Below are 26560 nucleotides of genomic sequence, written 5' to 3'. Positions count from 1 at the left end.
GTCCTCCCCCCATCGCGACCGGTTCAGCTCCAGTCGGCCCGGGTCCACTAAGACTAAGACTACAGTATAAAAATGTTGTACAGGAACACAGACATAGAACCACTGATTATATATGTATATGGATTATATCATAGATAAAACATACTCCTCAGGGACTCTCAAGGATACTCCTTGAGGAGTATGTTTTTTTATAATTGACTTTATATCTACACAGTTTAGATGTAAAGTCAAAGTTATTATTATAGTAGGCCTACGATAACAACTTTTTATAGTCCCCACTACGGGCATGGCACTGCAATGTCACTCGTATACTAGTGGCTGTGGAGTGTGGAAACCTCAACAAATATAACCAAATATGGACTGCTGATGGGCGAGGTTTCATTCATTAATTCTTGGTAAAATAATTCTGTAACAGTGTTCAAGAATTTGTTGAATTTACTAATTTTTATGGAGGTGAGGTATATTAATTGCTTGTGTTTATAACTTTTAATCGCGTCTCCGCACGGGCATTTGTTTTAAAACTCCATTGATTTATAAGTTGTCATCCCAACTATTAATTTTAGGCCTACTGTTTGTACTGGGCCACTTTTTATTGTTGTCTCTATTAAATATTGGTTTTAGTTACAATAAATATAAGATTTAGTTTCACCCTAACCCATGGGGGAGTGCCCAAGAACCCCATTTCTGGGGTTTCAACTCATAGGCCTAATTTCTAATAAACTAAGTTAGATCCAAGCTTAGTAAACTTATGAGTCCAGTAAAAAAAACCCTGAATATAGGGCTTTAGGGGGGTTGCACTTTTTAGGATTGGTGTAGTTGGATTAGTTTACGTCCTACATTTACTATTATACATTAACTACCTGCTGATTATAAAATGAAACTGTTAACCAAATGATGACCTTAACCAAACTGCAGTAAGTCTGGATATTACCTGTGAATCCTGTGGTATAACTTACCAATTATTTTAATATTTCTAGGGACTATTAGCAACAATTGGACCTTGGGCCGCCTTCCCATAAGGGTCGAAGCCACGCTTACCTTAAGTCTTGTCCCTTCACACATGGTGGCTGTCGTACACTTAGTGACTGCAAACTTCTTGCTAAAAAGTACTTTGTTTTATGTCGTAGAATATGATTCATTCTCCAAGATAGAATTTAATATTTAGCTTTTTTCCTCGTCAGAGATTTTTTTTTTCTTAGTTGGTTTGCCAACAGATGCAGTAAGTTACCGTAAACTTAACGGCGTGGCGGCCTATCTAAATCTAATACCTTACCTACTTCGGATAACCTTGTACTCGTGACCCCAATTTTGCGCTCAGGCGCAGACCCAATTATCTTCACCCAATTATAACAGGGATTAACACGTTCACTGCGGGCATATCCGATCGGATACGGGCCGAGCGCTGTTCAGACGCTGCCGTAACCGATCGGATACGCTCGGCAATGCCTTTCGTATATCATCGTTTTTGCTCTAGCGTCGGTCGAAGGCAGACCAATTCCACGTTAGCGTGTAGTGGGTGACTTGCTTTTTGTTGTGTTGTAGGTTGGTGGTAAAATTTCCCCATAAAATCCCCGTCTGGCAAACTTAAAAATCAACTTGTTGTCCCGTCTTTCTCCCTCCAATTGGCAATACGATGGGACTGGCTACGTTCCAAGCAGTGCTGCTATATGTGAGTGTTTAGTGAACTACGTCGACTCTTGTTATAAAACAGGACATCACCGCACGTTATTTGCTATTCGTCATACCGAAATATGAGAGCCAAACACCCGGCAATCGGGTTTGTTCGACGCTGCGGGCTGCGCCGCTCTGAGGCTACGCCTGCCATTTGATGGCCCGCAGCGAACAAGTTAAACCCAAGGCTTCGCGAGTCCAATTAGACAAAACCCCGGGCCAAACAAATTAACTTGTTGGATTCACGAGTCGGGAGCGTTTCATTAAGTCCAAATTTCACAAAGTCCAACGGTTAAAGTAATAAATAAACAGAGCGTTTCATAAGGTCCAAATTTCATTAAGTCCAAAACAATAACATCCAAATAATCACCGTTTTACAATGTCCAAATTTCACAAAGTCCAATGTTAAAATATCAAATATACAGAGCACTTCACAATGTCCAAATTTGACAAAGTCCAATGTTAAGATATAAATCAAAAAAACAGAGCGCTTTAAAAACACATGGTCCAAATTTCATAAAGTCCTAAACTAGGCCTATAACATCCAACTAATCAGCGTTTCACAATGTCCAAATTTCACAAAGTCCAATGTTAAAATATCAAATAAACAGAGCGGTCAAAATTTTACAAGGTCCAACGGTACAGTCTGGGCCAGAAGTCTCTACAGTAGTTGCCCTGGTCAGATAGCAGGCACCGTCCGCCGACGCTTAACTAGGCTACTGATCATTTTAATGATTGAAGAACACTTAGCTGTTTGACTCAACTTTGTGTTAACACATAATGTGCAAATCAAATTTACATTTTTATATTTTTAATAGCTTTGATTCAAGCATTCAGCTGAGTTTCTTAACTGTTCCGTCTCTCAATTAAAAAGCGATTACATATATCGGAAGAGATATTTTTACCGATGAAAAATGTTTAAATATTTAAATATATTTTTTATAAGTAGGCCTATATTGTCTTATAGCTGTCAAAATGTCATGATGATTACATCGGTTTTATTTTTTTATATCAAATGTCAAAATAGCCCGTTGTTAGAAAAGTGCCAAAAACCTTGAACTTAATTCATTCTACCCACTGAAAGAATGAGTTGAAACTACATCAAAAGGTAGAAAATAACACACATAAACGCTGAAATAAATTTTTATGAATAGGATTTAACTCATATGTAGGCCTAGACATCATATTGTATTTTTTGTATACTGCAAGTATAGCCTATGTCAATATAAGCTGAAACTCGAGTATTAACACTTTTTTACTTGACATCAGTCTCGTTTTCTCTTTGCAACTTAATGTTGCTAGTTCAATAATGTTAAAGTTTTGACAACACAATAATTTATATTTGGATTTGCCTTTTCAGTGGAGAGCTAAGGATTGTAAGTTATAGTCCTACCTTTTATTTACCAAAATGCGTAATCACAAGCAAAGGAGTCTGTGACTTTCGTATAAAATATTAAGGTACCTATGAAGTTGTTGTTGCTGTTGTATAACGATTATTACATAAAATTCTAATAGGAAATAGTGTTCAAATGTAAATAATTCAACGGTTATTAGACAGGTACACTACCTTTTTATAGTTTTTAGATTCTTTTTTAGTTTGTCCAATAATCGTCTACATGACCACTACTAGGTCTGGCTAGTTTTTGCGCGAAGTTTTCAGCGACCGCCGCTTTCCAATTACGATATGACGGAAAAAGAAATTACGATACTTTGCTGTAGAGGGGGTAAATACCAAACTACTTTACACTCTTTACAATGCATCTACGTACCCACAATGATGTTTTGTGATGTGCGGCTACAACACTAGATCGTGTAGTGCCTACATGCCGAACCGAACCACGGCAACCTCTGCAGCGACTTCTGGCCGAGAATGTACCGTTGGACCTTGTGAAACGCTCTGTTTATTTGATATTTTAACGTTGGACTTTGTGAAATTTGGACATTGTGAAACTGAAACAGTGATTATTTGAATGTTATAGTTTTGGACTTTGTGAAATTTGGACCTTGTAAAACGCTCTATTTATTTGATATTTTAACGTTAGACTTTGTGAAATTTGTACATTGTAAAACGGTGATTATTTGAAAGTTATAGTTTTCGACTTTATGAAATTTGGACCTTGTGAAACGCTCTGTTTATTAATATTTTAACCGTTGGACTTTATGATATTTTGACTTTATGAACCTCACACCACGAGTCATGGTTTAGCACAAATAAGAAAATCTCGGTCGAAATAACAACGGTTTTGGACTTAAACCCACTGGGGGGCAGGGTTAATTTGACATGTCGGGATTATCTCATTTGCTCGTTTTTTTTTTTTTTTTTTTTTTTGTTAGCATAAAGAATGATTAGAATTCGCCATTAAATTCTGTACAATTTCATAATTGCACAATTTTACTTAATTTCCCTCAAAATAATATTTTTTTTTTCATTTTTTTTTTACTAGCCTACTGATTGTGAAAAACATGCAAAACATCGTAAAAAGTTTCTGTTGTCACATTTTAATTAATTACTTTTTAAAAATAACTTAGTTAATAGCTTAACATATTTATATAAATTTAAATTGCAATTAAGTTTATTACTTAGGTTTCATTTAGCACTTTTGCACACTTTATTTCAGGCGAATAATTGCAAAATAAAAATGGTTCCAACAAACACTATTGTTGGGTTTTGTCTAAGAGTTAAAGACCTTTTTATCTAAAAATTTCTTAATATTTGTCATATCGAATTTTACAATAAATTGCTTCAATTTGCTGAGACAAAAGATAAATTCTATAGTTAAACATTCAAAACGTTGTGGTACAACAACAAAAAAAAAAAAATTATAACCTGTTTTCTTGCACCTAAGATCTCTCATGCTTAAACCTGTTTAAGTAAACCTCAGCACAGAAAACATACTTACCTACAGTACCCAGAATGCTATCTGGACGTCGAACGTGATGTCGCCGCAACCGCCGCCGCCAACGTCGCAGGACAACACGACTACAAATACAACAATACGTACACGATCTCAGAGTGCCAGTGACTATCAGGCTTTGGACAAAAAACTTGATTTTATCATCGCACAGCTTGGTGAGGTCAAGTCTGACAGTTCATCAATTAAAGAGGACATAGTTGGTCTAAAGAATGAGCTTCAACAATTTAAGGAAGATGTAACCCGTAGTACAGATATGTGTTTTGAAGAGATAAATTGTGTCAAAACTGGTTTACTTAACACTGATGCTAAATCATTGATACATGATCAGGAAATTGATAGATTGAAGTCGGAAAATAAAAAATTGCAACAGGATCTTGGCGTTATGAAAAAAAGAATGAACGCTGCTGAGCAATACTCCAGGAGCAACTGTCTGGAAATACAAGGAGTTCCGGAAACACCGCATGAAGATATAATGGGCATAATTATTCGTATTGCATCGGTACTCGGTATTCGCCTCCAACCTTCATGTATAGACGCTGTTCACCGCCTAGCGCCAAACAGAAATGAAAATATGCCGAGAAACATAATTGTTAAGTTTTGCCGTAGAATAGATATGGAGGCAATGCGTCGGAAGGCTATGATTAAAAGGGGATTTTCTGCCTCTAATCTTGGCTTTACCAGTGATAATATAGTTTATATAAATCTGGCAATGACTCGTGAAACTCGAATTTTGTGGTCAGACACGCGTAAGTTTAAAGATGAGAATAATTACAAATACGCGTGGATAACGAGCAGTGGGAAGATATTTCTCCGGAGAACTGATAACAGTCGGCCTATTTTGATTGAAGATAAGACAGATTTACCCCGCAGCACACGACCTTCGAAATCACCTGTCCAGTTAACTGCACCTGCCTCTGAAATTGACAACTCGAACATTGCCGCTTCCACTGATGCCGCCTCCAACATTGCCGCCTCCACCGATGCCACCACCACCGATGCCGCCTCCAACATTGCCGCCTCCAATATTGCCGCCTCCACCGATGCCACCACCACAGATGCCGCCTCCAACATTGCCGCCTCCACAGATACTACTTCAAACATTGCCGCCTCCACCGGTTCCACCTCCAATATTGACGCCTCCAATATTGCCGCCTCCAACAACGCCGCCTCCAACAACGCCGCCTCCACCGAAGTCGCCTCAAATGTTGTCGTCTCTCTGCCTGGGAAAACTGCTATCGCCCACTAATGGATAACTTCAGTACAGTATCTACTCACAAAAAGGTCTGTTGTGATAATGTTTATTGCTGTGTTGTTTATTTACAATGGATCCTAAATTTACTAGTCCCTATCGCTATGTTTGGTGTAACTAATTGTTCTAAACTTTTGATTGTATTTATATTACTGTTAAGTTTGTTAATTTATTTTATAGCTGTTATTATTAAATTGTTTAATAAGTCTTATTGCACCAATGTCAGTTTTTAACAGTTTTAATAGTGTAAATATTTATTACCAGAACGTTAGGGGCTTGAGAACAAAAATCCTACCGTTTAGATTAGCTGTTGTTGAGCATAGTTTTGACATAATTGCAATCACAGAAACCTGGCTAAATGAATCCATTTATAGTTCTGAATTGTTTCCTCCTGGCTATAATGTTTACAGGAAAGATAGAGAGGGAGATAATGTTGTGGGTGGGGGAGTATTGCTTGCTGTTAATGATCAAATTAAAGTAAGTCGGTTACATGTTTTAGAGAATAGTGGGGAAAATATTTGGTTGAAAATTACTTTTTCTGTTAATAAGTCAATTATCTTGGGCCTAGTTTATTTCCCTCCGCACTCTGGTCCTTCAGTTTATAAAGCATTTTTTGATAAACTCGAAGCTTATGATCTTAACAATCAACAAATTATTATTATAGGGGACTTCAATTTGCATATTTATGGCACTAATTTTAATTTGCTGTCTGGTGATAATACATGTAGACAACTTATGTTTTTTTGCGAGTTGCACGGCCTTGAGTTGAAAAATGATATACTTAACTGTAATGATAGAACCCTAGACTTAGTATTAACAAATATTAACAATTTATGTGTGCATGAAGAATCTCCATTTGGTCGAATTGATAGTTATCATCCACCACTGGGCATTGAATTTCAATTGGTGTATAATAAAGTTGATTATAATGATCCTAGCGGAAAACCTAAGTCGTATAATTTTAATAAAGTAGATTACTTGAAGCTTTACAATTCAATCAGAAGTATCAAGTGGGAATCAGTTTTACAATGTTCTAATGTTGATTTAGCTGTAGATAAGTTCTATTCATTGTTATACTCTGTTTTTGATAGCCTTGTTCCTCTGCATGTTAAAAAGAAACGCAAATATCCACCATGGTTCTCTATTCATTCGATTCAATTAATAAAAAATAAGGAAAAAATAAGAAGGAAATTGAAGAAAAACAATATTCCATTTCATTTTTATGATGATTACAAAGACCTGCGCACTCAGTCCAAACGTAGTATTAAACAAGATTATTTAAATTATATGTGTGATATCGAAAATAGTATTATAAAAAATCCGAATTCTTTCTGGGGAATTGTAAAGAGGCTGAGGTCGAGCAATAATAGTTCCGCAACAATGACACTGGACGGGGAGGAGGTGGAGGGGGGTGAAGCGATAGCCCAGGCATTTGCCACTTATTTCCAATCAGTGTACGTACCTTCCAATCTTGATAGTGAGGAGTTATGTCGTCAGGCAGTTTGTTCTCCAGTACATAATTATATTGACGAATTCACTTTGCATGATATATCTGAAGATGAATTGATTTCGGCTTTTAAGAAGCTCAAGACAAAACGTTCTTCTGGTCCGGATGGCATACCTTCGTACATCTTCAAAGGCTGTGCTGAATTGTTAGTTCCACCTTTATTAAAGATTTTTAATCTTTCTATTAGCAATTCATATTTTCCTGATCGCTGGAAACGCACGAAGGTTGTCCCTATTCACAAGAAAGGAAAGAAAAACGACCTAAAGAATCACAGACCTGTTGCCATTTTATCAACCCCAGCGAAAATTTTGGAATCCTTGTTGTACAATAGAATATTTCTTCATATAAAAAACTACATCACTCCTTTTCAGCATGGTTTTTTCCCGGGTCGTTCCATAAATACCAACCTTCTTAATTTTTCTAATTTCTGCATATCTTCTTTAGATAGGGGAGGTCAGATTGACGTTATTTACACAGATTTTGAAAAAGCGTTTGATACAGTCAGTCATTTGATCCTTTTGTCTAAACTGAATTATTACGGGTTTTCTTACGATGTACTAAAATTTTTCTCCACTTATTTATTTAATAGAAAGCAATATGTCGTATTCCAAGGCTATTATTCTAATAAATTCATTGTTTCATCTGGTGTTCCGCAGGGTTCTAATTTAGGTCCTCTACTTTTCACAATTTTTATTAACGACATTGTTGAATGTATTCATCATAGTAAAGTTCTTCTATATGCTGATGATTTAAAAGTCTTCAAAGAAATAAACACTGTTAATGACTGTATACTTCTTCAGGAAGACCTAGATCGTTTAGTAGGCTGGAGTAATAAGGGCTTAAAATTTCATCCAGATAAATGTGCTGTCGTGAGGTACACAAGACGTATGCAGAATATCATTAATTTTCGCTACTCAATGAATGGTGCTGTCCTTCAGTCTCTTTCTAAAACCAAAGATCTTGGAATTACAATTGATGACAAGTTTTCGTATGCAGATCATATTGCTGAATCCTGTAAGATGGCTTATCGTAACTTGGGTTTTATAATCAGATCTGGGAATTTCCTGAAAGGCATATATGGACTCAAGCTACTATATTTCTCCCTGGTTAGGTCTAGACTTGAATTCGGTTCAATAGTGTGGTATCCACATCATGCTTATCTCATTGAGATGATAGAACAAATCCAAATAAAATTCCTACGGTATCTATTTTTCAAAAGATTCGGCTATTTCACATATGACATATCATATCCTATATTACTGGATCTGTTCGAAATGAAGAGCTTAAAGAGTCGTCGGGATGTACTAATGCTGACATTTCTCCACAAATTGGTCAATGGAAAAGTTGATGATAGCGAGATCTTATCGCTGTTATCTTTCCTCGTGCCTCGTCCCTCGTCCAGAGTCCGTGTTTTCTTTGCTCCTACATTCGCCCGGACTTGCCTGGGTGCCCAGTCTCCTGCCAATGTTTTAATGAGGCTTTATAATACATTACCCCAGGGTATTGATTTATTCAACTCGACCCTAGCCTCTTACAGAAATCAGTTGTTGAATGATAATTTATTTTAAGAATAATTTCATAGTACCATGGCTATAGTCTCAATTCAATTTGTTGTCTTTCAATTTAATTTAAGTTGCTCATTTTCTGTTGTTGTTGTACTGTTGTTTATGTAAAGTGTAATTTATTTAATATTGTGTTGTTGCCTACATGATGAAGAAAAGACATTTTGACACGTGTTCACACAAAGTATATGCTGTATTATGAGTATTTGTACTATGCTGCAATGTAATTGGACGTAAGTCTGTATTGTAGCATTTAAATAAATAAATAAATAAATAAATAAATAAATGCTAACCGCATGGTAAAAAGTGTTAAGTACTTATATGAGAGCTTTTCCTGTTAATTCGTAGGCAGCGTCACCATCGTTGCTATGCTGGTGGCGCTGCCACGAATTGACAGGCAAAGCTCTCTCCGAGTACTTAACACTTTTTACCATGCATTAAGCATTCTGGGTTATGGTAGTATGTTTTCTGTGACCCGAGTGAAACAAGGTGTCTAGACATGCTGATGAAATATTGTAGCTTTGTAGTTTTTACATGTAGTTTTGCCATCAATCAAAAAAACTTCGGAATTCCATCAGGGCTCTGCCCCAGTGGCCTTCATAGTTCCCATGTTATTCTTAGAGAGAAAATGTTTGTTAACATTTGAACAGATGAATACTTTGTAATTGACACTAATATTTGAAACAGCTGGTTGTACTAAAATTGGAGATATTTAGGATTTATTAGATTACCGTAGTTGAAAAGATTGATGTTTCTTTTAGATCAGTTTTGTATTTGCACAAAATCAAAACATAACAAAAAAAAACTTTTGAAATAATGGAGACTATAAGACGTCGACCAGGACGGCCAGGCCAATAGGAGGAGGACGACGAAATTTAACTGGTAGACGCGAACGAAATACAAAAAATACTATTGTCGTTGATAGCCAAATACAGCAACCACCCTTCTGTGTTGGGTTTAAGTATACTCTCCAACAGCTGCCTGAAGATTACGTACATTCAATTTTGGACTGTAGGATAATCGCTGCCTATAAGCTGTTAATTTTGGAATACAAGGAAATCGGAAACAGAAGAGAGGAGATATTAGATGAGTGGCAAATGCGTTGGGAGCAGAGTGTTTTAAACGTTTTAGGCCTATAGATAATCTTTTGGATATATACCTAACATCAGAAAGAGACTGGAACAAGATTGGGAGATGGGCCATTATGAAACACAGTTTGCCACAGGACATGGAAAATTTTAAGATGGATTTGTGGAGATTTAACCTGGTGGAAGAGGAAGTATGTAGATGTAAAGAAATAAAAACCACGAGCCATGTATTTATAAGTTTTCCACTTCAGGAGACAAGTAGGAGAACAGGAATAAGTCTTGGATAAGATAGGTCTAGAGATGAGAAAATAAAACATGATGAGTGACAAGGAAACAATTGAGACGTTTAGAAAAGTAGTTAGGGAAATAGGAAAAACCACTGATACATACAGCCTTTTAAATTAAAAAAAAGAAACAAAGAAAAACCAAGAAAGAAAAGGAATGAAAACTTTTCCATGAAGGGGAGAGGAAAGGTTAGAGCGAATCTCAATGTTTCCTATCGCTCAGGGCGGTATGGGGAAGGGAGTCGTGCTGTTAGGCTTTTGGACACATAATGTGTCTGGACGAGGATTGAAAGTAAAAAGAAAGAAGATTTTCATGGTGAATTGGCCTGGCAAATAAGTCCCAGGGGTGGTGGTGGGAACGAGGAGTTTGCTACAAAAATTTACTGACTTGGCTGAAATTAAATATTTACTGTGCCCGAGTATTTCCATAATCTTTTAAAGTCATCAGAAACTATGACTGTTATTCGTTTTATCATATCGCCTGTAATAGTTAACAATTGCTCGAATTCGAGCAACAGGTACCGTACACTAGTTACGTCTTATATTATTACTTAATTACATATGAGGGCATCCCAACTCTTATAAATGTTCCTCCAACTTTATTTTTTAAACAAATTACTGATACATAAAAGATAATCACAAATCTTTTAAAAGAACAGTATGATATAACAGTATGATATAAAGTATTATTTAAAAATAATTGGTGATCAAATTTTAGTTAGTTGGTGATTGATTGGTTGATGTGTTTGGTTTGTGGTTGTTAGTGATTACCAAGATTTGTTCAAACAAATTTTATTTAAGTAGGCTACTGGCACAATTGTATTTTCCCCATTCAATGACATGTACTCAGTAAAAGTGTATTTTTCATAATTCAAGGAATAATCCAGTAACTTAACACTTACTCTACAACCTTTTATACAATATCAGTTAACACCCTGTATAATTATAATAATTTATGAACCAATCATAATAATGTATGTTCCAACAAAAATCCCCTGTTAATCCCTGCTGTTGAGCGACGGCCAGCGTTGGTCTCGGCTAACACTCTATATTGTTAACCCATTTTTTGGCCGTCCGTTAAAATTGGCCGAAATCAATGATAACCGCTGGCCACGAAACCCCATACTCGTAAACTGCCTCTAAATCTCATAGCTGAGGTCTTATTTATTTCTTAATTTTCATTAATGAACATAACTCTAACATATCTCAATAGTACAATTGTTTTCAGGTTATCTTCCTATCACAGTTGGAGCCATTTTAGTGTGACAAATGCCAGGGTAAGCTAATTACTTTTGCTACCTATTTTGATATTTTATCTATCACTAATATTTTATTAGAGAGCTACTAGAGAGGTACCATAGCCTAAAAATAAAAATTCATTAGGATCGATATTATTTTTAATGTTTCTATGTTTTTCATGGTGACAAATTATCTCAATTGTTCAAACGTTATAAAGTAAAAAATTTAAACATAGGCCTAATTCATTTTCCAATTATGTTTTTCTCTAGGATTTTTTTAAACTTTATTATTAATTTAAAAAGCTATAAAATCACTAAAATGTGGCCTACTGCCAGGAATATAATTCATTTCCTAATTGTTAAAACCTATATGTTGCAATGAATATAAACCCTTAAAGAAGCTTTATATGCTTTAAAATGCTTGATAGACATGTGGTGATCCAACAAATCCATACAGATAATCACGATGGAACCTCTCTATGTCGACCTAATTGAATAAAACATGGAACTGCCGCTGAGTTGCAACGACTAAATCATAATTTTTTTTTAAATGTCTCGATAACAACCGCATGTAGCTCATACGACCACTGCTCTATGACTCCAAAAAATGGCATTGTATATAGACAAATGAATTAAAGGTTAAAATACCTGCTTGTCGCCTTGTGGTCCAAAGTATTGTCCTAGTGGATTATGTACATTTCGGCGCGAGCGCCATCGTCGGATCCGTATAAGAACTGTTAACACCAAACTTCCCTGAAGAGGTGCGTAAAATGTTCACAACACAAAACACACATAAAAACCGGTCGACCGTTAACTAACATTTTGTGTTGTGAACATTTTACGCACCTCTTCAGGCAAGTTTAGTGTTAACAGTTCTTATACGGATCCGACGATGGCGCTCGTGCCGAAATGTACATAATCCACTAGGACAATACTTTGGACCAGAAGGCGACAAGCAGGTATTTAACCTTTTATTTATTTGTCAATCAATTGGTCCGGAAACACCACAACAAAATATAATTGTATATAGGTTTTCCAACGAGTCTACTCCCACCACCCTCAGAAGACCTGTCGCTGAACAGTGCGCTGCAGAAAATGGATCGGTTTTTTTGCCGCACCCTGTAGTTATCTTGGTTGTACTGAAAGTTTTTATTTATTTATTTATTTATTTGTATTTTTTACCTACATTTGGTAACATAAAAAAACCATCCAAACTTTTATAAATATCTATATATATACTAGCTGACCCGGCGAACTTCGTATCGCCTAAGTTATAGGTTTCCCCTAAGACAGACCGATGGAAAGAAAGTACCGTTACGTTTAATTTTCAAGATGATCTCGTTCGCATCGCTCAATCACGTCCTGGTTGAAGTTCGTTTGCTACGCTCACTCACCTTTGGGTTGGAGCTCGTTCGCTACGCTCACTCACCTTTAGGTTGGAGCTCGTTCGCTGCGCTCACTTGCCTTCAGGTTAGCTCGTTCGCTACGCTCACTCGCCTCCAGGTTGAAGTTCGTTCGCTACGCTCACTCACCTTTTGGTTGCAAATTAGCTGTTGTCATAAATGTAAAAGAAATAATAGTGCTGCACCCTGTTGGTAATCCTTGTAACTTAATGCTATTGAACATCATAGAACAGAACCAACTTGTTTAATTGAAACAGCTGTTAAGATTCATTAATTCCATTTCTCATAAGGTTAACATGGGAAACTCCAGAGCCACTGGGGCGGAGCCCTTTTAAGAATTTCGAAACGGGAAATAGTTTACGTCCGATTCGCATACCTACAGAATTTACACACCAAATTTCATAACGATCGGTGAAGTCGTTCCGGAGGAGTTTGCAGACAAACACTGTGACACGAGAATTTTATATCCTTATATATAATTCTGTAAGACAAAATCTTTACCAGAAAATTGTGGACGTCTGGTAAGTGGCAGAAAAGTGGGAGGGGTCTTAAATTAAAGGTCTTGACCCCAGGGACTCGGGAAAAATAGCAGAATTCCCATAAAGTTAATAGAAAACGAGATATAACGTAAAATATCCACCATAAAAAAGCATGGGGACTGAAAAACTACTGAAAATTTATTTGTAATGTTTACATTTATTCCGAAAGTCAATGTGTTTCAAAATGAAATGTATTCGTTTAATTTTTTGGTTTCCGTTTTTAAAATGAGTGAAGTAACTAGACAGGGTAGGGGAAGACCTGCAAAACGTGGAAGAGTATCCAGGAATTCAACTAACACAAGAAACGCTGAAAGAGAACGTCATGTAAGGCCTAAATATGAAAATCCACAAGCTGGTTTACAACCTGCCTTCTGAAGAACGCTGGAAAAGGAGTTGAGTGTTTTTTCTCACAATCTATTAGGTCCTCCTAGCACTTGCATGCATTGTGGCGCATTATTCGCAGAGGAGGCCACAAATGGACATTTCGATGCATGTTGCCATGGACTATTTAACATGCCACAACCACAATTAAATTACGAACTAAAAGTCATGTTTTTATGATTCTAACTTCATAAAAAGTATAAGGCAATACAACCGTGCAATGGCTTTTGCGTCGCTTTCCGCTACACATAAAGAGATTCCAGGGAAATGGGCCTTCCTGTTTTAAAATTCAGGGACAAATTCATAGATATATTTCTGACTTACTACCGCGAAATGGGGAGTTGCCTTCATAATATGGACAATTGTGTCTAAATTAGGGGCTATGGCCCCTACAGGCCACTAGTATTAGATAATAGGCAAAGCCCTCACTGACTGACTGACTGACTCACTCATCACTAATTCTCCCACTTCTCATTTACCTAGGAGGCTGAAATTTGGTACACTGATTCTTTAGGCATTAAATAGGAAAACTAAGTTGTTTTTATTCTGATCGAACTCTCGGGCTCTGCCCCAGTGGCTCTGGAGTTTCCCATGTTAACCTTATGAGTACTCATATTTAAATGGAATTTATGCATCTTAACAGCTGTTTCAATTAAACAAGTTGGTTCTGTTCTATGAAGTGCAATAGCAAGGATTACCAACAGGGTGCAGCACTATTATTTTTCTTTAATTTATGACAACAGCTAATTTGCAACCAAAAGGTGAGTGAGCGTAGCGAACGAACTTCAACCTGGAGGCGAGTTAGTGTAGCGAACGAGCTAACCTGAAGGCAAGTGAGCGCAGTGAGCGAGCTTCAACCTAAAGGTGAGTGAGCGTAGCGAATGAACTTCAACCAGGACGTGAGTGAGCGTAGCGAACGAACTTCAACCAGGACGTGATTGAGCCATGCGAACGAGCTCACTTAAAAAGTAAAACGGGGCAAAGCCCTATATCTATAAAAAAAAGGAACTATGTATGTATGTATGTGTGTGTGTGTGTGTGTGTGTGTGTGTGTGTATATACGTTATGGACTCCGAAACCGCTCGACAGATTGTAATGAAACCTTCAGGCATTATGAAGCATCTTTCAAGGATGGTTCGAGTGAAGTTTGGTGCAGATCCGTGAAAAGGGCTCTGCCCCAGAGTGTTTTAAGTGGGCCAATGTCAGACTTTTTGATCTATAATGTTTAGAAATAAATATAATTTAAAAGCAGATGTTTACTTTCACCAACTGTTTTGTAGGTTTGAATAATCACAACATTCTTTATTAGCATTAGTGATGATTTGAAATAGTGCCACAGTGTTTCTACAGATTGCAGCACAGAAAACTATTTTACTTTTGAATAAGTCCAAATGTATTAAACCCCAATCGCATCACACCTGTGCACCTAACAACGTTTAAATTCTCCAATGTTAAATATTAAAACATAAAAACCTTTATCAAAGTACTGTACTGTATAATAAACAATAAAAGGGATGACTTTTAACAATTTTTGACAACAGCTAATTTGCAACCAAAAGGTGAGTGAGCGTAGCGAACGAACATCAACCTGGAGGCGAGTAAGCGTAGCTAACGAGCTAACCTGAAAACAAGTGAGCGCAGCGAACGATTTCCAACCTGATGGTGAGTGAGCGTAGCGAACGAACTTCAACCAGGACGCGATTGAGCCATGCAAAAACTTATGAAGTTAAGCGGGGCAAAGCCCGCGGGTACAGCTAGTATTATAGCCTATATTTATAGGCCTATTTTTATTTCAGTTCTAGAAAAAAAGGTTTTATCAAAATATTTGCAAAAATAAAAAAGTTATATCTTAGCCATTTTATATAAGCATTGCGTTTTAGTACAAAATGGCCTCAGCCGTTCTCGATTATAGGAATGATAAAATGCTGGCGACAAAAGGGTTTTAAGCCGACTCTTTATCTCACTCTCTCTCACTCAGTCAGCTGACTTGGCTACGCACTCACATTAGTCTACCTAGCATCGGTTGCGGGAACTATCCGAAATTCAAATATCCCCAGACTGAAATTTAACAAAGGCGTTGTGCTTCTTATAGGTTTTGTAAATCATTAGTGTAGGTCACTGATAAGATATAATGGATGCTACATATTACAAATTTGAATTAGAATGGTTAGGCCTATTTTGTATTTTAGGCCTAAAGGTATATTTAATAAATTTTTCTATTGAAAACGTCTGTGACATTGCCATAACCTTGATGACTAAGCAACTTTATTGAAAATTATTTTGAAGGTTATCAAGTGATTGGCTCAGAGTAACTGGTTTTTGCCTAGACACAAGCCATGCAGTTGAAGGTGGCTTTGAAATAGAGAAACATCTATTGATCTGTGTTTTGTCTGATTATACAAGTTATAACTTAAAACCCTATTGAAAATTATGTTCAACTTAATTGTTGGTGAATTCACCTATCATTAGTGTCCTCTCCAGATCAATGAATCAGTGTTGTAAAACACATGAATAATACCATTTTTTTATAATCACTAAAACATATTTAAAAAGTATTTAAAATCACTAAACAAACTTATCAAAACAAAATTTATTTTGATTTATTGAAACACTTGTGAAAAATATTCAACACATGTAATAAATAGAGAACAGAAGAAAATAACTGTGCCCAGCTATATGGAGAGACTAACTGTCAACTTCTATTTGAGACCGTGAGTAAACAGTTGATAAGAACGACAGTTATAGCTCTGTGAGGGAAGGGAGGGGAGGCTACTGATCACAACTCTTACTTCAGTTTGTTCTGATAACTCGTGATAACTAAACTGTCGCAACTGACTTTCATTACAAGTCAAGTAGTGAGTCATCAGCTGCATTTAGCTTATAACATCAAGTGTGTAGTGAAATGTCAGAGACACAGAGAGATCCAGATTTGAGTCCAGAACCAGTGGAACTCCTAGGGTTGCCACATAGCAAGCTTTATCTGAGAAGGAGGAAGGATCATGATGATGATTACGAGGACATTGATGAGGTGTCACCTTTGCCTTCGCCTCCTTTTAAGCCTGCTTCAAAGCCGAGAGTGTTTTTCCGAGAGAATAAGGATGAATTTAACTGGAGGGGGGAAAATAAAAATGTTCCTAGGTAGGCCTATAAAAATTTTCATTTAAATATTAGTATATTTGATAGGCCTATCTATATTATTACATAGTAGCCGAAAGTTTTAAATAAATATTTTCTAAAACAACAGCTTTCCCGAAAGTTTTTAGTAGTAAAATAAATCTTTTACAGTAGTTTTAGTTTCAGGTAGGCCTAGCTATACATGGTTACGATTTTATGTGATTTTGCATATTAGGAAAATTGAAAATATACGATGTAAGTATCTTCTAAAATTAAGTTCATGAAGCTTTCTTTACAGTTAGAGGTGGTAGTAACAGATTCTTAATATGTTACGCCTATATTGATTAAAATCTTATGTTTGAGTGTAATCTAACTTGGCTGTGACCAACTTTAAAGAGCAATGATACATTCTTGGAATGTACTAATTTGTATAATGATTATTAAATTATTTTGCCACATTATAAATCGTTTTTTACCACCCTCATTAACAACCAGTAATGATGTTCAATAGTTAATAGTTTAGTTGAAACTACTTACATGTACCACTAATACCCCTATATTAGACAAAGAGGAATCAAGTTGACTCTCACATAAATTAGTTACTAGTTGCTAGACAGGCAGTTGACTGGTGCTCTCCAATTGACTCTGTTTTGAATGTTGTAATTAGATGCCAACTCATCAGCAAACTGGCAATTATTGTTGCTACAGTATCATGAGTCAGCTGCTAACATGTTTCCCTCTCTTGCAGTGTGACCAGTAACATGAACGTGGGCAACATGTTCTGTTCCCGCTGCGGGGATGGATTTGAGCCCCATGAGAAGATTGTCAATTCCAACGGTGAACTGTGGCACACTCAGTGTTTTGTGTAAGTTGTTAAAGTTACTAATTGTGTAGATTACTTAACTTTGATTTTCTAAGGTTGCCCCTTTCAAGTCAACTCTCAGTTGATTTTTATATGGATTTCCTACATGAACTCAGATCCTAGCAAAGTTAAAAATTAAAATCCTCGAATAATCTTTAGTTTGCAGTCTAGAACCATGCCACTCCGCATGTGTTAGAGTCATTATTTGAAATTGTTGTACCGTACATTGTTCAATTTTTTTCTGTTTTCATTATTTTACGAAAGTTTTTAAATAAATCTTAAAACATAAACAAAAACAAAAATTGTATAGAACCCCTGAAAACAGTACAAGCAATTTTCATAAGACTTTGAAAAAATGTTCTAAACTATTCAAAACTGTAATATTGTCATTTAAAAGTACTTCCACATTTTTGAAATCCTATTATTTTATAAGCGTTCTTTACTGAAAGCTCAATTAAAACCTTGAGTAATTACCAACAAAAAATGGAATAGGCTATGGACTTAACTAGATGTATTTAGTTTTCACTCAATAACATTATATTTGTTGTTTTATAGTTGTGCCCAGTGCTTCCGTCCATTCCCAGATGGGACGTTCTATGAGTTTGAAGGGAGGAAGTATTGTGAGCACGACTTCCACGTACTCTTTGCTCCATGCTGTGCCAAATGTGGTCAGTACTTTTTAATTGGTCTGTTAACATTTTTAATGCTTTTTAAAACAACGACCAATACATTTTTTTGTATTTTATCTATAACAAACTTTATTTTAGAAAAAAAATGATTCTTTGTGACACGCTTCTTATTTTTTTAGTGTGGTCAAGCATGTAACAGATGCTCTGTATTTTTATCTGATAAAAAAGTGTAGGGAGTCTTGTAATATATGTTCTGATCTTAAAGGTAAAAAATTGATGAATATTTAAATTTATTGCTTACTTTTAGCTTTTGGCCTCATTAATACAGATCTCCTACTATAGCAAGTTCAGTTTGGTCTAAGTTTGTGTTGGAGATTGTATATGTTAGGAATCTTTGTGTATTAAATCAATTGGTACTGGTAGTAAGCTGTAGATATCAGTAACATTTTGTGATAAGTCTCAACTAGAGATATGTGCAAGAAGCTCAATTGTTGAGCCTAGCCTACTAGTTCGAACTCCAAGCTGGAGCCAAGGTAATCGGGATCTCAGATGTTGATATAATATTAACTCAATAACATTTTGCCTTAATAATAATAATAATAATAATAATCTCTTTATTGCTTTTTGACAATTATACATTGTATAGCAAACGTCAGTCAGTACAAAAAATGCAACAAATAAGATAAAATATAATATGTAGCTGTGTAAACTAAGATCGGAAATTGGGTAGGTAGGCTATTTATTTATAGAATCTATATATTTAATTTAGGAGAGGGTGATGATGTATGAGGATAATTTAATAACAGGGTTTTGCAGCGATCACAGAAGATGATGATGTTTTTTCCATGAGTGTGAGAATTGTCCAAGATTGTTTTGCGATGGCAAAGTCGACGATGAATTTTCCATGAGCATAGGATTTCTCCAGGATTTTTCTGTGATCACCGAAAACTTTAATGATATATTTCCGTGGCCAATGATGCATATTGCACTAAATTTATGATTACCAAATTAATATGGTACAAATAGGTATGTAAGTTTGAATTGCTTTTTTAGAGAAAAGATTATTGAGAAAATAATTTTGTGGTATTACATAGAATTAATTAATTAAAAAAGCTCGGATTGAAAAAAGGTTAACGTTCAATAATTTTCCCGAAGCTCAAAACTCGCACACTTCTAGTCTCAACAACATCTATTTCCAGGAGAGTTTGTGATCGGCCGGGTGATTAAGGCCATGAACGCCAACTGGCATCCGCGTTGTTTCCGCTGTGAGGAGTGCAGCAAGGAGTTGGCAGACCTGGGCTTCATCAGACACCAAGGTCAGGCTCTATGTCATGACTGTCGTGCTAGGGCTAGGGCTACTGGCTACGGCCGCTACACCTGCCACAAGTGTCAGTAAGTATCCTGCCGCAGTGTTGCAGCTATAAACATTCAAATATTTATCACATTATTAATGTGACAGGATTCTTTAATTTAAGGAGAGAAATCAATTCCTGAGGCTGTGAATTTTCTTAAGCCTAAATGAAGTTACATTTTATTTTAAACGCACAAGCAGTGGCGTAACAGCAGACCCCGCGGTGCGGGGGGGCCCGCGAGGTTTAGGGGCCCGCGAGGTTAAGATACCCTTTTCTCATAAAACCGTCCGTAAAACCGATCCTTTGTTCACAAATGTTTTTCTCTCCTGACAAATTATAAATAAAAAAACGATGTGTTGGTAGATACTTTTATTCTGCCAAATCTACTAAAGTTTTATCTTTTAATTAACAATATTGTTAACGAAACGCCAACGCTCACTACGATCACCCGACGATGTGTATTGTCAGTGTGGTTGTGTAGCTTCATGCTAGCGCTAGGAGCTGTGTGCCGGGCCTGCCTGCCGGCCTGCCGCCGCACCGTGGCGACACACACTCGGAGCCAGCCCCTCCGCCTCCCCCCTCCCCCACTAACCGCTCACGTGTACTCAGCTGACCGTAGATCACCTGATTTTGGAGATCCATTCCATGCGGATTGCGAGTGACTCGTCAGTAGTGCATGTCGCGAGAGTTTCTCAATCAGGTGGCATGTCATTAAATTGGGCTAATTTAGTGAAGCACTAACATTTACAGTTGGGACCACGAAAGTTTGCAGTTGGCGGCAGCCAATCACAAGACTAGTGCGACGTTGCCATATCGCCCTTTGACGACACTAATTAAAATACTAAATAACATTTTTTAAACAGCTGGTATTATTCGATTTGGCAACACCGCACTGCCCTCATTGGCTCATTTGAAGTCAAATGGTAAATATGCTACTCCCTCAACTGCAAACTTTCGTGGTCCCGACTCAAATTATAGTTGGAAGCTTGGTTGAGTTTAGTAATGAATGTGAATGGTGGAGTAATGGAGTAGCCCATATATATTAATCACGGACATAACTCCCAAGTTTATTATCACTGTGACAGTGACAAAATATAAAATATGTTTCAAGGACGACTCTGGTCGTGTGGTTGAAGAATAGGTAAATACTTGATATTGCTAGAGACCATCCTCTGCCAGTCTGATCGTGTAGGCCGTATGCCTGCCGTCACCTACGTCATGTGATAGTTGTGGTGTGGTGATGGTTGTGGTATATAGTGCTGTGGTGGGGAATGGGAGGGGTAGTAGGGGGCCCACAGACATATTTGCGGGGGGGCCCGGGGAAATACTGTTACGCCACTGCGCACAAGAAATATCTTAGAGGCTTGATTACACAAGGGTGGGTTTACGAGACTAGCTGGAGAGCAAAAATAGCAGGTTTTTAGCTGTTACATCATGCAACTCCCACTACTAACCAAATTCTCTGTCATTATTAAGACTAATGCTACCTGTTCAATTTGCACTGGCAATTGTGATTGTACTTGGATAGTTTTAGAGTTTAGTCAGCTCAAAATCCGATGAGTGGTGTGTAAAGTTCATAGCAGAGTCAACTTTCTGAGGTTTGACAGAAAAGCTATCATCCTAGTGCAGCGAGTACACTGGGTATCTTTCAATTTTGGGGTCATAGCTCTACAATAAGCTAATTTTTGTTGAGAGTTAAAACTTAACACTGGATTAGAACCTTGGTTTTCACATTTTAGAAACAGTTCTTGTAGTTTTAGTGTCATTGTGTACATCTTATCATAAAATTGTTTTTTTAAATAATTTAATTTCGCAAAATTTTGAGATGAGCTAAAGTGATCAGTTAAAACTTGTGTAAGTAATTTGGAAAGAACTTAATATCAGAATGCCTCGGGAACATTCTTGGATTGAGCTGTTGGTTTAGAAAAAGAGCAGTTTTACCTTAAAAACACAAAAATAAATGCTAAATAAGGGAAATAAAAACAAAAAAATATACTACAGTAGGCTATGGTAGGTAGGTATTAAAGGTATGTTACATTGTTTGTCCCTGCTTTTATACTTTAAGATTTAATATTTTGGTTACTTGTACAGTATTGCAACATATCCCATGTGAAGTTTTTTTAGTCACTAGACTATTTTGTGATACAATTTGTTTGTTTTTTGTTATAGTGGTATGATTGATGACAAGCCTCTCCGTTTCCGTGGTGAGGTCTACCACCCTTACCACTTCAACTGTGCAGCGTGTGGGGTGGAGCTCAACTCTGACGCCAGAGAGGTCAAGAGTCGTCCTGGCTTCACTGCTAATGATATGGTTGGTGCCTAAACTAGTTAAATTTGCCAAGGCCTCTTTTTAATTGTGAAGCTCGCCCAAGTGGTTGACATAATTTAGATTAAGTATTTCTTTTGGTTCCTGATTCAAAGGCTGTCAACACTGAGGCACCAATGTCGTGCTTGTTATGTTATGTATTTGGTTTTTTTAATGTTCAGAGGTAGTTTCTACTGAAGTTACTTTGTGTTAAATTGTTATTGCTGTGTTAATTGCTATGCTTTGTTGACAGAATGAGCTGTATTGTCTGCGCTGCCATGACAAGATGGGTATCCCTATCTGTGGTGCTTGTCGTCGGCCGATAGAAGAGCGAGTTGTCACTGCTCTTGGCAAACACTGGCATGTTGAGGTGTGAAGATGTTCTAGAAATATTTAAAACCATGTTGTAAATTTGTAATAAGTAAAACAACAAAGACCACAGGCATGAACAAGGATTAATTACTTTTATGTTCGTGTGTAGACGAAACATAAGTCTATGAAATTAAGTTGCTTATAACATTTTTTCAAGTATTTTTGACCTGAAAATACAAAAGCACAAATGTACAAAAAATAAATTTACCATAGCTGTTCCTTGTTCAATTTTAACTCAAGCTGGTTTGATCTCAAAAAACTTTAGTCTCCCTAATTAAGTGTAGAGTTCTAGTGATCTTGACTAAAGAAGCATTCATTACACAAACTTAAAAGTAAACAAGTAGTTAGCACAAAAATACCCACAACAATCAACCCTTAGTTTAAAAATACCTACCATAATTCTACGGAATGAGTAAATTTTAATGAAACAATGTTCAAAGTCTTTGTGTCTTCTTAAAGGTTATCCATTGTAGAAACACTCCCAAGACACTGTAGTATGAAGTCAAACAAGTACAAATTGCTATCCCACTATCATTTTGGTAAAATTTTATTAAAAGAAAATGATAATACCTTGTGGTTCCTTAAGCTGGTTTATTTGATTTAAACGTGTGTTCCAGCACTTTGTGTGTGCCAAATGTGAGAAGCCATTCTTGGGACATCGTCACTATGAGAAGAAAGGGTTGGCATACTGTGAGACCCACTACCATCAGCTGTTTGGTAACTTGTGTTTTGTGTGCAATCAAGTCATTCAGGGAGATGGTAAGTATTCATTTTAACAGTTCAATATTTGTATTGTATTTTCTATATTTGTAAGAAACATCATTGGGTTGTACATCAAAGATTGTGCAAACATCATTGAGCACATGTGGTTTACTCTTGATAATGTCTCCAGATAGCCGAACGTTTTATAGCTAAACTAAGCTGTAAAAAGTAGAGATAAAGACATTTGAATGAAGTCTGTCAAGGTGTATACCTGGCCTGTATTTTGACATTTCGTATCACATTAGGTTTACGTTGCATTTGTGAATGTATGGTCATTTTTCTCCTTTTCCATTTGCAGTATTCACAGCCCTCAACAAGGCGTGGTGTGTTCACCACTTCGCCTGCTCTGTTTGCGATCAAAAGATGAATCAGAAGACCAAGTTTTACGAAATCGATTTGAAGCCAGTCTGTAAGAAGTGTTACGACAAGTTCCCCGGGGAGTTCCGTCGTCGTCTGCGTAAAGCTCATGAGGCCACACCGAAGAAAACAACTCCATAACATCAACATCAGCCGGCCTGTTTATTCTGCAGGCACTGCAAGGATTGTTAACCTCGTATACCAAGGAAAACAAAATAACTTTGTTCCACAGGAACCTTTCAACATTCACAACAGAAGTAAGATATCCTTCATATTTGTTGGGTATGTAAATGATTTTTGAAGTCTATTGTCCTTTTTATTGAAAGGGTAATGTGGAACAAAGTATGTTTAATAAAAAATGAACTAACAGTATTTAAACATTAGAGTTAGTTGTAACAAGTGAAGTGTGTTCAGCTTTTATCGCTATATAATGAAGTTGCCTTGCATATTTATTTAGTTGATGGGATTGTGGTTACAGAATTTTGATTGTTGTAATTTAAGTTGTCATTAAGAACTTGGGTTAATTCACTTGAAGTAAATATCATTGATAACCTTAAAGACGAAAGTGGTTCTGAAAAGCAGTTTCACTGAGAAACGCTTGATAAATAAAGGAATTTTTAGTTATTTATTTGATTTATTTAACAGTGGCTGATATTTTATTTATGACTATCTAAGACCATCGCAAAGGATATGACCTCTCTTTGATGTTATTTTGACAACTTGACCTGCTCGCACAATGTGTTTTACATCATCTGGAGTGGTGAGGGAGGGGGGATTAAATTGAAATATGTTATACTTTTCCCCTACAATACTTGGGATATACTAAGTAGCAAATATTGATTATCAGGATCTAGTAGGTTATCCTCAATGATCCTCCCAACACAATTGTTCCGCTTGGATAGGTATTTCAGACTGTTTTCATTTATACACGATTTATTAACACATGGTGCCTGTTGTATTATTGTTAGCTATATTGCTAGAAAACACTGTTTTATTTATTGTTATGAAAGTTAAAGAAACATTCTTGACACCAGTACTTAAACTAAACTTCAACTAATAGCCATTCTCAAATTGTAATACTAGGCCTAATGTTATTATATGGATATATTGTATTTAGATTAAAATGTCTATTGAACATAAGCTCCACATTTAATTGTTCCTTATTGAAGAAAGATAAATCAAATGTGTTATTTACTGTAGAACTTTTATTGTTATAAATGATAGATTGATAGTCTGGTTAACACTGCCTTCCTAGAAATGTGTCTTAGTCACTTAGTCAGTGTCAAATAAATTAAATAAAAAAAAACCTTATTGAATACAGTTATTGCTATAGTAGTAATATTATATACAGTTATTAGTCTAAGAGGTTTAACCGGTTTTAAGAATATAGAGTATTTATCTAGCTGTTTCCCTATTCTTTACCATTATAGCCTACCATGTTTAATGTATGATATTTTATAATGAATGGCCTAGTTTTTATGAAGTTGTTATTTTTGTTCTCTGAATATATTTATCAAAAACTAATACGTTATATTTTGCATACAAGTCTAAATGTAGACTAAAACACTACTGGAAACTTCCAAAAGTGTTCTTAGCCTACACATTACATCAATCATGAGTCTTGGTACAGATATTCAAACCTTTGACTTACTAGTATTTAAAAATCCTCTATCAGTGGCAAGACACTGTTGTCTTGCTACTGATAGAGAATTTATAAATACTAGTTAGTCAAAGGTTTGAATATTGTAGCATAATTTGGTCACCCTATTTTGAGCCCAAATTTGATTTGGTAATTACTGACATATTTTTTAAGTTGACAATTTTTTTACTTTTGATCTTTACATAGTTAAACAAAATTGAGGTTAAAAAATATTACTTTATACTTTATATATTTACTAACCTAGAAAATGTGTTATAATATTTATTGTGAATTTACTGTAAGCTACAACTTGATGAATTTGGAAAATATATGATAATTTTTACAGGGATATTTATTATACAATTTGTTATTTGGAACAAGAGGTTATAGTTAATTAGTTAACATGTGCTGTACGGTAACAAATACTCTTTAATGCAATGGTACATAAGAGTGTTATTGAAAGCCCAAAGTAGCTAAGTGTGTTGTGCACAAACTGTTATAACTAATAATTTATTGTCTTTTAATTATTATACTAAAATAAGCATAAATAAAATACTGACCATGTATATTGTTGTTTTATAAACCCCATGATACATTTAAGGATAACATTAAATTGAGTTACTTGCCTTGTTCAGGAATATACATACATTTTAAAATATATTTTAATTAAAATAAACAATTATGAACTGTTATACCTGTGATTCACAACGGGAAGAGCCCAGCCATGCAAATATATTACTGCTCTTTAGATAGGCTGTATGAAATAGTTACATTTATTATTCATTCTAGAAACAACAAACAATACTTAATTATCTCTTGATGTAAATAACTCATGTAGTTAACTCCGTTAAGGGAAGGTACAGTTGTGTTAGTATTTTTTTTTTAGTATACTCTATATGGCTATTTTTGGCCTCAATACATCCAATATATCAATACATTCAGTATCCAGTTGGAACCCTTTCTCACGCCGAAGAGCCTTTTTTTGAATTATCAACAGATTGGTAGTAGTAGTAGACCTCCCAGTAACACCATGCTAATTATCAATTATTGCAGTAATCCATGCTGACTGTTGTCAACTTCAAATGAGCTTCAACAGAATGTCCAAAACCAAGCTCTTAAAGGCCATAGAGATTGCAGATAAAAATAAAATTATTACGTGATGTAACTCTTTAAGTCAGTGGGATCACCAGATTTAGACACCGGAACAAAATTACCAGAGGCATTGAGGGAATTTCTCACATGAGAGAGAGCATTGTTAACTCATTGAAGAGGCGCAGTCAAAATATCACAGCAACAAAGAAGGAGGAATTTGACCAGGGTCAGCATTCTAT

General features: G+C 36.0%; 1 protein-coding gene across 2 annotated transcripts; it reads left to right on the top strand.

Annotated features, from left to right (window-relative positions):
* The first annotated feature begins 340 nt into the window (after window positions 1-340).
* On the top strand, window positions 341-25795 carry LOC128990266 (LIM and senescent cell antigen-like-containing domain protein 1). 2 transcript variants are annotated; one of them, XM_054412581.1, is made up of 9 exons: window positions 341-453; window positions 11505-11553; window positions 17700-17816; window positions 18369-18481; window positions 19642-19834; window positions 21964-22105; window positions 22353-22469; window positions 23089-23230; window positions 23532-25795. In XM_054412581.1, the coding sequence occupies exons 2-9, from the start codon at window positions 11546-11548 to the stop codon at window positions 23729-23731; spliced, it is 1032 nt and encodes a 343-aa protein (XP_054268556.1). In that variant the 5' UTR covers window positions 341-453; window positions 11505-11545; the 3' UTR covers window positions 23732-25795. The 2 variants fall into 2 exon arrangements, with proteins under 2 accessions (XP_054268556.1, XP_054268557.1); XM_054412582.1 differs by lacking the exons at window positions 341-453; window positions 11505-11553 and adding an exon at window positions 16823-16975.
* Window positions 25796-26560: the final 765 nt, after the last annotated feature.

This window comes from Macrosteles quadrilineatus, unplaced genomic scaffold (genome assembly GCF_028750875.1).
Source record: "Macrosteles quadrilineatus isolate MER2022 unplaced genomic scaffold, UCM_ALF_1.0 Scaffold_3__2_contigs__length_128488019, whole genome shotgun sequence".
Taxonomy (NCBI): domain Eukaryota; kingdom Metazoa; phylum Arthropoda; class Insecta; order Hemiptera; family Cicadellidae; genus Macrosteles; species Macrosteles quadrilineatus.
The sequence above is the reverse complement of the archived record's forward strand: the minus strand, read 5'-3'. Positions and strand labels throughout refer to the sequence as shown.

What these genes read in the sequence shown, in the direction of transcription:
- LOC128990266 (XM_054412581.1), top strand. An exon ending in TGGCACACTCAGTGTTTTGT is followed by an intron (nt 17,817 to 18,368) that starts GTAAGTTGTTAA and finishes GTTGTTTTATAG; the next exon opens with TTGTGCCCAGTGCTTCCGTC. An exon ending in GCTTCACTGCTAATGATATG is followed by an intron (nt 22,106 to 22,352) that starts GTTGGTGCCTAA and finishes CTTTGTTGACAG; the next exon opens with AATGAGCTGTATTGTCTGCG.